Below are 10439 nucleotides of genomic sequence, written 5' to 3'. Positions count from 1 at the left end.
AAGCAGGGCGTAAAAATGAACATGGGCTACTGCACCCATTTATTGTTTGTGCAGGCGAAACTGGAAGGGAGAAAATTCATCGGCACTGGCAAGTGTTCAGCGCGGCCTGCCAAGAATAAACACATACGGCCCGGAAGCTCCGTGGCCAGCTGCAATGAGTAATGTAGCTTTGTATTGTTGAAAAACAATTGGAGTGACTCGAGATAGTGACTGTTTCAGTAGACGTTGAACTGCTGTTGAGAGTACGTGGACTGGACGTGGATAGTCAGCCACGATAAAAGCTTATGTATTAATTGTGTTCAAAAATGTGTAATTAACTGATGTTGGGTGCCCGGTAATGTGTGGGCTTACATCATAAAGTTTAGTTGTTTTTTTGTACAAAGTGGAAATAAATATGTTCTGTTGCATTGAATGATATTCCGTGAGTAGCGTATTTTTTTAAATAAGAAGAGAGAGAGCGAGAGGGTGAAAATTTCCCCCTCCTAGCAGTGAAATCTTCGAAGAAGCGTCCGGTGCTAGCAGAAGACATCAGCGCTGCAAGAAAGCAGAACCAGCAGTCTTCAACAAGTAAGTCCCTCTATACGCTTAAGCTGTATAGAAGGAACTTAACATTACACCGGGCCACCGCAGCGGTTCCAGACTGTAGCGCCTAGAACCGCTCGGCCACTCCAGCCGGCACACTGATATCCGGCAGATCACCCGACAATCCAAGATGTCCTTATAAAAGATGTTTCGAACTGTAAGATCCTTCTTGCTGGTGATCTGTAAGCTGTCAGTACCACACGCTTGTGTGCTTCTTGGTCCATTATTGTGACACATCACTCAAGAAAACTGTCCAACACAACATTCCCTAGACTGAAGGGTGTGGGACTACCTCCATTCCTTGCACATATAGTCACTCTCCTTTTCGTTTTATTGGTTCTACAGAAGTATGATGTTACCTTTCATCCAGCAAAATGAATCTGTACAATTTCAGCAATTTTCATGCAGTGTTCTGATATGCACAAGTCTGCTGAAATCACATCTATCTTGTCATTTTCTTGAATGGATATTATTACTGATTTACCTGAGTATACAATGACACTGAATATGAGATGACCCACTTTCCTTTAAGAGGCTCCCAGAGAAAAAAAATATTTTTTAACTTATGATGACTAATCAAAACTACAAACTGTTTTATTGACATAAAGTACCTGCAAAAAGTTAATATTATACCCATTGAAATCTTACGCCATTCATTCATTGTCTGAATTTTAATCATATTAGGAAAGAAAAAGAAAGGGTTTCCTTTATTTTTGGAGTTCTCTTTTCTACCTTTTTTTGCTTACTAAACCTGTAGTCTGTGATATCACTATTTTTAATAACAATAGTAATCATCAACACGATCATAATAGCATGGCTGTGAAATTTCTATCTCCACTGTCACAAATATTTGGCTGTTTCTTTCAAATATGTTGCTATTTCTGTAGGCTGTCATTTTGATGGAACTTGAAGACACAGCACTCCATCTTCAGGCCACTAGTGGCCTACCGGGACCATCCGGCTGCCGTGTCATCCTCGGTGGAGGATGCGGATAGGAGGTGCGTGGGGTCAGCACACCGCTCTCCTGGTCGTGATTATGGTATTCTTGACCGAAGCCGCTACTATTCAGTCGAATAGCTTCTCAATTGACATCACGAGGCTGAGTGCACCCCGGAAAATAGCAACAGCACATGCCGGCCTGGATGGTCACCCATCCAAGTGCCGAGCACGCCCGACAGCACTTAACTTCGGTGATCTCACGGGAACCGGTGTATCCACAGCGGCAAGGCCGTTGCCGTTTTTCTCCGAATACATATTGGAATTCATTTTTATACTGATGTGAGAATAAATGATAATTAATTGAAACCCTCAGTTGCCGAAAGGTGTCGATATACCTCGATGGGGACAGCTGAAAATGTGTGCCCCGACCAGGACTCGAACCCGGGATCTCCTGCTTACATGGCAGACACTCTATCCATCTGAGCCACTGAGGACACAGATGAATAGTGCGACTGCAGGGACTTACCCCTTGCATGCTTCCCGTGAGACCCATATTCCCAACTGTCCACAATCTACATACGTAATAGATATTTGCCCATCCACTCATTACTCACGCACACTAAGGTGTTGATTCCTGTAAGAGTTTGGGCAACCTGTGCGCATTTGCACAGATGGAGGTCAATGGCTGGGTAGCCTTTAACTATACATATGAAGATAGTAACTGTTCTCGAAAGAACAGATACCATTGATGACCATGCAGCTTCTCTAGGATAAATGATAATTAATTGAAACCCTCAGCTACCAACAGGTGTTGTTGATATACCTCGATGGCTCAGATGGATGGAGCATCTGCCATGCAAGCAGGAGATCCCGGGTTCGAGTCCCGGTTGGGGCACACATTTTCAGCTGTCCCCATCGAGGTATATCAACAACACGTCGGCAGCTGAGGGTTTCAATTAATTATCATTTATTATAGAGAAGCTGCATGGTCATCAATGGTATCTGTTCTTTCGAGAACACTTACTGTCTTCATATGACATGAGAATGTTACAATGTCTCTTGCTTCCAAACATATTGCCTGCCCGCCACTCTCTCATTGTCAGTGTTGAACCATCTGGTACACCCCTTTTCATTCCCATCATACTGCAAGGCAAGCATTGACAACACTGCAACAAGAAAATGTACGTGCACCACTGGCCCCTATCTAGTCTTTTAGTGTCTCACAGAAATGAATACTGTTGTTAAGTATTTGTCCAATTTTAAAGTCAGTTCAGTTTGAACTCCAAAGGGATTTAGCCAAATTGCACTTTAAATGTGGCAGATGTTCATAAAATGCCAAAGTACATTGTACAGATTACCACTGTTGGCAACACAATGAAATTTGCTGCATGCTCACCACTCCCTTCTCCGGAATCATTATAGCTCTCAGCCATGCTAGTGTCACTGTTCCGATCCTTCCGTAGTGTTGAACTTGAGTAACTGTGAAAAACAGACTGCATATCATGATCGTGGTATCGTGAAAAATTCGTCATGTGACCACAACACCACACAGTTTTTATTTGTTCCTGTCCTTTTTCAATGTTGTACTGAAAATGGTGTTTTTTGGTATCTTTGATCACCAGTATTAGCTTTCAATGACATTGCAGAATGTTCATCTTATCATATTCATAATGTCTACCACATTTAGCAAGCAGATGCCTTTTAATAATACCACACCTAAAATCATTATTTAGCAAATTTCACAAAGCTGTAAATACTGCATCCCATTCGTACGGAAGTCCATGTTGAATAGTAATTGCTAGAACCTCCATCTTCAGTTTTGTCACCATTGTTTGTTAAATCTGCTACAGTGTTGTTTATTAGTCCCAGATAACTTTCCATAGATTCACAATTGTCCATTTTTAGCAAATTTCAATTGCAGAATGCAGAATTTGCTACCCTCTGGGGTGCATAATTTTGAAGTTCTTCACATACTATTTTTGGATTTGCAAAGTTTTATACACATATTTGCTGTTCATTGAATATAGGGAGTGAAATTTTTGCTAGCCCCCCTACCTTGACGTGACATATATATATATATACATTTTTATCAGCAAATGATCCATCTTCGCCAGATTCTGTTCTGTCAGTCTCAATTATACTTCATGAATATATCACATCATTTCCATTTAGTACGACCAGGAAACAAAATTCACACCATTTAGCCCCTCAATGCTGTATTTGTTCCCTGTCATATTTGTATATTTCACAAATCATCTTTGTGTCCTTAAAAGAACATGTTTTTTCCCATCAAATTCGGGATCACAGATGGGTGTCATCTAATGTCTTACAAATGTGATGTACAAAAATACACCGTTGCTATCGATAAACGTCTCGTCTTTCCCACATGTACAAGTTTTATAGCAGCCAACAGACACTAATGAAGTTTTATATATTTTACTAGCAGTCCTGGGACATAATGTTGTTGGAGTAAAATAAACAGATGCATAACTCACATTAATACTTACTGAAAGAAACACAGTGTACACCATTAAAATGGGAAAAGTAACTACACTTTTTAATGTAACATAAGTTTCCCGACTCTTTATCATCATTTTTAAGCAACAGCAATGTCAAACATAGCCCAGTCACAAAACAGATGAAGTAGTGGGCAGTTATCCACTTGTCAGTCGAGGGAGCTAATAAGTTATGAGAGTATTGTGGGTGAACTGTGTAGTACTGCCAATGGACACATAGAAAGTAAAAGTGAACTGATAGTTCTGGACGTTAAAAAGAAAGGGCAGGCTATTCAGACTCCAAGAAAGGGGAGGCTATTCAGACTCCAAGAAGACAGGGGACGTTAGGTAAAGACAAAGGGGACGATGTTAGACTAACAAAGCAAATTACGTAAATTGAAGGTGGAGGGGAGAGAATGAAAAGGAAAGAAAAAAAGAAGGAACTATTGATGTCAGACGCATTGGGACTTTATCTATGAGGAACCAATGGCAGTGAGTGAAAAATGTGAGCTGGACTGGGATTTGAACCTGGGATCTCCTGCTTACTAGGCAGCTGCATGAACTGCTACCCCATCTGGGCACAGTGTTTATTGCAGTTGTGTGAACATTCATACAACAAATCAAAGAAGCAATTGTGTACATTTTATTTTACTGATGTTTTTGTTAGTAAGTAAGAATTACCTGAGCATGGCCACTACTACACTCTCACTTTTATAACGCTCAGCCACATCCGAGGGTGTCTCACCCAAATTGTTTCTAGCACCCCTATCTGCACCCACAGTCAGCAGTAACTTTACCACATTGCAGCTGCACAATTGTGCCGCCAAGTGCAGTGGCGTGTCCCCGTACAAGTCAGCAGCATTCACATTACCAGAGGCCCCCACCAGCTGACGAGCCACATCTGTGTTGCCCCTCTGTACGGCTGCATGCAGAGGTGTACGGTGCCACTTGTCCCTCGCACTGACAAGCGCACCAGCCTCCAGCAGGCACGATGCAATTTCCGTGGTAGCTGCACTGTGCAGGGCACTCCTCCCGCTCGCATCCCGTGCCCCTACGTATGCTCCTGTGGCTAGCAGATCTTCAACCTCCTTTAGCCTCTTGTTTTCAACTGCCAGGAGTAGTTTTCTGTCCATCTCCTCCTGACAAGTGTTTCTGTAAAAAAGAAGTTAATATATGACATTCCACTGTAAATACACATACATATTACAGGTACTATTGCAAGAGTAAACACTGATCAGCCAGAACATTACAACCACTGACCTATTGTAGATGTAACCCCGTGCGGGCAATAGCAGCGGCACCTGGTGAGGAATGACTGCTAGTCAGACACACTCACGGAGCATACAGTATCAGTGAATGTGCTTTCCTTGTGTAGAATAGGGAAGGCGCGTGGTATACCCGAGTGACTTAAGGCGGAGTGTGATGGCCCGGAGGCGCGGACGGGTATTTCGAAAACTGCACGACTTGTCAGGTGTTTGAGGAGTGCTGTGATGAGTATCTTCAACATTTGGTGAAACAAAGGTGAAACCAAGTCCAGATGTCATGTGTTTCGGCAGCCACCTTTCATTACAGATGTCAGATGCTGCAGACTGGACAGATTGGTGAAACAGGACAGGTAGTGAACTGTGGCAGAACTAACATCAGATTTTAAGGCTGGGGATATTACAAGTGTGTCTGAACAAGTACTACACCGAATGCTCGTAACGATGGGCCTCTGTAGCTGACAATCCGTGCACGAGCCACATTAACACCGCGACATCGGCAATTACAAATGAAATGGGCACGTGACCATCAGCAGTGGACACTGGCACAGTTTTTTTTTTTTTTTTTTGGTTGAGTTTAAGGGAGGGGATGGGGGGACACCAGAAGGACCTGACAAAGATGCAGATAAAATAAGTAAAAAGGTTAAATGTCTTTGGACAAGCCAGTTAAAGTTATAAAACGCAGAATACGAGCAGCTGCTCGAGCGTCATCAGCTAAAACATCCGGGAAAGTAGATGGCAGGGACAGGACAACACGAAATTGACTAAAACGGGGACACGACAATAAAACATGGCGCACTGTTAATGCCTGACCACAAGGGCACTGCGGGGCTGGGTCACCGGAGAGCAGGTAGCGGTGGCTAAACCGGCAATGCCCAATCCGCAATCTGGTCAGTCCCACCACAACGACACAAGCCTCTTACATACATCCCCACAAACGTCAGATGACGGGACACAATGGGAGGCTGGCTGAGGCAGGAGGACTGCAGCCTTGGCTGCAGCATCCGCAGCCTCATTCCCAGGCACTCCTACATGTCCGGGAACCCACAGAAAGCCGACAGAACCACCATTATCAGCGAAAGAATGGAGGGACTGCTGTATCCGTTGAATCAAGGGATGGACCGGATAGGGAGCTCCAAGGCTCTGAAGAGCACTGAGTGAGTCAGAGCAGAGTACATACGATGAATGGCGGTGACGGCGGGCATACTGGACGGCCTGATGGAGAGCAAAAAGCTCGGCCGTAAAGCTGGAACATTGGTCGAGGAGCTGGTATTTAAAGGTGGCGGCCCCGACGACAAAGGCACAGCCGACACCATCGTCAGTTTTGAAGCCATCGGTGTAAATAAAGGTGTGACCGGCAAGTCGAGCACGAAGTTCGACAAACTGTGAGCAATACACTGCAGCCGGAGTACCCTCCTTCGGGAGTGAGCTGAGGTCGAGATAAATATGAACCGGAGCCTGGAGCCAAGGTGGTGTCGGGCTCTCACCCTGTCTGAAGGTGGTAGGGAGGGCAAAATCCAATTGTCGAAGCAGGCGACAGAAGCGGACTCTGGGGGGCAGCAGGGCAGACACATACAACCCGTACTGACGGTCGAGAGAATCGGCGAAGAAGGACTTGTAAGAGGGGTGGTCGGGCATAGACAACAGCCGGCAGGCATACCGACACAGCAGTACGTCGCGCCGGTAGGTCAATGGTAACTCGGCAGCTTCAGCATAAAGACTCTCGACAGGACTAGTGTAGAAGGCTCCGGTCGCAAGACGTATCCCCCGATGGTGGATGGAGTTGAGCTGGCGTAAGAGGGATGGCCGAGCGGACGAGTAGACGAAGCTCCCATAATCCAGCTTCGATCAGACTATGGGCCGATACAAGCGAAGCAGGACAGTGCGATCCGCTCCCCAAGATGAACCGCTAAGAACTCTGAGGACATTAAGGGAATGTGTACAACGGGCCGCCAAAGAAGAGACATGTGGAGACCAACACAGTTTCCTGTCCAACGTGAGCCCTAGAAACTGAGTTGTGTCCACGAATGGGAGAACAACGGGACCGAGATGTAAGGATGGCGGAAGGATCGCTTTATATCGCCAAAAGTTGATACAAACCGTCTTCTCTTCAGAGAACCGGAAGCCATTTGCCACGCTCCATGAGTAGAGGCTGTCTAGACAACGCTGAAGGCAGCGCTCCAGGAGGCATGTTCTCTGGGCACTGCAGTAGATCGCGAAGTCATCGACAAAGAGAGAGCCTGAGACATTAGGTGGAATGCAATCCATAATTGGATTGATCGCGATGGCAAAAAGGGCTATGCTCAAGACGGAGCCCTGAGGCACTCCGTTCTCCTGGAGGAAGACGTCGGACAATACGGAACCCACACGTACCCTAAACTTTCGATCCGTTAAAAAGGAATCAATAAAAAGGGGCAGGCGACCGCGTAGGCCCCACCTGTGCATAATGCGGAGGATACCTCCTCTCCAACAGGTATCATAAGCCTTCTCCAAGTCGAAGAACACGGCTACCGTTTGGCGCCTTCGCAAAAAGTTGTTCATGATGAATGTCGACAAGGTCACAAGGTGGTCAACAGCGGAGTGGCGGCGACGAAAGCCGCATTGGACATTAGTAAGTAGTCGTCGAGATTCAAGAATCCAGACTAACCGAGCATTAACCATGCGCTCCATCACCTTACAGACACAGCTTGTAAGAGAAATGGGGCGGTAACTAGAAGGAAGGTGTCTATCCTTCCCAGGTTTGGGTATAGGAACAACAACGGCGTCATGCCAACGCATGGGGACTTGACCTTCGGTCCAGACGCGATTGTAGGTACGAAGAAGGAAGCTTTTGCCCGCCGGAGAAAGGTGTGCCAGCATCTGAACGTGAATGGCATCTGGCCCCGGAGCAGAGGACCGGGACAGTGCAAGCGCATGTTCAAGTTCCCGCATAGTAAAGGGGGCATTATAAGTTTCCAGATTCAGCGAGTGGAAGGAAGGTCGCCGAGCCTCTTCTGCCTCTTTCCTGGGAAGGAAGGCAGGATGGTAATGGGCGGAGCTTGAAACCTCCGCGAAAAAGCGGCCAAAGGCGTTGGAGATAGCCACAGGATCAACAAGGACCTCATTACCTGAGGTCAGGCCAGGTACCGAGGAGTGGGCCTTAATGCCCGACAGCCGGCGCAGGCTACCCCAAACGACGGAAGAGGGAGTAAAACTGTTAAAGGAGCTGGTGAAAGGGGCCCAACAAGCTTTTATGCTGTCTTTGATGACTCTACGGCATTGCGCTCGGAGTTGTTTGTATTCAATACAATTCGCCAACGTAGGATGGCGGCGAAAGGTGCGTAAAGCACATCGTCGAGCACGGATAGCGTCCCTACAAGCCTCGTTCCACCAGGGGACGGAAACGCGACGTGAAGAAGAAGTAGGACGAGGAATGGAACGTTCGGCAGCAGTGATGATAACAGCCGTGAGGTATTCGACCTGACTGTCACAACTGGGAAAATCGTGGTCCGGAAAGGTCGCCATGGAGGAGTAAAGTCCCCAGTCAGCTTTCAGTATGTTCCAGCTCGAAGGACGTGGGGATGGGGTGTGGTGCAGGAGACGAACGACACAGGGGAAGTGGTCGCTCGAATAGGTGTCAGAAAGGACATACCACTCGAACCGACGGGCAAGAGTGGTAGAACAGATCGAGAGGTCCAAGTGGGAGTAGGTATGAGTAGAGTCCGAGAGGAAAGCCGGGGCGCCGGTATTGAGGCAGACAAGATTGAGATGGTTGAAAACATCCGCCAAGAGTGAGCCTCTTTGACAGGATGCAGGAGAGCCCCAAAGGGGATGATGGGCATTGAAGTCGCCAAACAATAAGAACGGCGGGGGAAGCTGAACGATCAGGTGCATCATGTCAGCCCGACTAACAGCAGATGACGGTGGAGTGTAGATGGTACAAACTGAAAAAGTAAAAGCAGAAAGAGTAATGCGGACAGCTATTGCTTGGAGTGGGGTGGTCAATGGGATGGGATGGTAATAGACATCGTCCCGAACGAGCAACATGACCCCACCAGGAGCTGGGATACCGTCCACAGGGGTGATGTCATACCACTCCGAGGTATAGTGGGTAAAGGCAATACGGTCAGTCGGGCGCAACTTGGTTTCCTGGAGACCAAGGACGAGCGGACAGTGCAGGCGGAGGAGCAGTTGTAATTCCTCCCGATTAGATCGAATACCTCTTATGTTCCAATGAAACAACGCCATTGCTAGTCAAAAAGTTGGGGGAACGAGACGGGGGAAGAGCTGGTCACCTCGACGGCCGCGGAGGGCCAGGTTGCGAGGGAACAACGCTACAACCGACAGGAGGCGGATCCGGTTCCATCGACTCGTCACCAGCTGTGGCCGCTGTCCCTGGTTGTGTAGGAGGGGCCGCATCATTTGCCGACGAGAGGCCAGCGGAGCGCCTGGCAGCAAAGCGCCCCAGCGAAACTGAGGACGGCCGGGAGCAGCGACTCACGGATGGAGCGTCAGACGAAACGCGCCAGGGTGGAGAGGGGGATAGAGATTTCTTCTTGGAGGCCTTCTTGGAAGGCCGAGGAGGCACAGGGATGGTGGGCTGGACCCGAAGAAGGTCCTCACGCGCGGGGTCCGTTTTGGAACGCCGGACCTCGGAAGCTGGGGTCCGGAACGTTTCCCCGATGGACGCCTGAGAAGAGGATCGCTTCTCAGGTGGCGTGGGGGGAGGAGGAGGAGAAAGGGTGGCCCCTGGGGCAGAGGGGGTGGGGGCCACGGGAGAGGAGGATTTGGAAGGGAGGGATTTGGGAGGCGGAGGCAGAGCCCCCTGATGGGCGGAGGAGGCGGAGGGGGGACAGGATAGGGGTGAGGATACTGCGGAAGGAGTGGACACAACTGAGGCAAACAAAGTGGTCAATGGCATGGGATGGAGGCGGTCATACTTCTTCCTGGCCTCAGAATAAGAGAGCCGATCCAAAGTTTTGATTTCTTGTATCTTCTTCTCCTTCTGATATGCGGGGCAGTCTGAGGATCTAGGCGAGTGGACGGCAGGACAATTAATGCACCGAGGTGGTGGGGTGCATGTATGTTCCTCACGAAGAGGACTTCCACAATCGCCACAAAGGGGCTCAGCCTCACACCGTGACGACATGTGCCCAAAGCGCAAACACCTAAAACAGCGCAT

At 47.9% G+C, this 10439-nt stretch overlaps 1 protein-coding gene, 1 non-coding gene and 1 pseudogene across 2 annotated transcripts in view; 1 reads left to right on the top strand and 2 right to left on the bottom strand.

Moving 5' to 3' along the window:
• Positions 1-1700: 1700 nt before the first annotated feature.
• Positions 1701-1818, bottom strand: LOC124717458 (annotated as a pseudogene).
• Positions 1819-2342: 524 nt separating this feature from the next.
• Positions 2343-2416, top strand: Trnaa-ugc. The gene has a single exon. It is a non-coding gene; the product is annotated as a tRNA-Ala (tRNA).
• Positions 2417-4693: 2277 nt separating this feature from the next.
• LOC124716732 (speckle-type POZ protein-like) overlaps positions 4694-10439 on the bottom strand; it is an 82664-nt gene continuing 76918 nt past the window's right edge. Inside the window, exon 4 of the mRNA XM_047243276.1 lies at positions 4694-5168. Within this exon, the coding sequence (XP_047099232.1) occupies positions 4694-5168 (475 nt within the window). The remainder of the gene's footprint in view (positions 5169-10439) is intronic.

Source organism: Schistocerca piceifrons, chromosome 9 (assembly GCF_021461385.2).
Source record: "Schistocerca piceifrons isolate TAMUIC-IGC-003096 chromosome 9, iqSchPice1.1, whole genome shotgun sequence".
Classification (NCBI taxonomy): Eukaryota; Metazoa; Arthropoda; class Insecta; order Orthoptera; family Acrididae; genus Schistocerca; species Schistocerca piceifrons.
The sequence above is the reverse complement of the archived record's forward strand: the minus strand, read 5'-3'. Positions and strand labels throughout refer to the sequence as shown.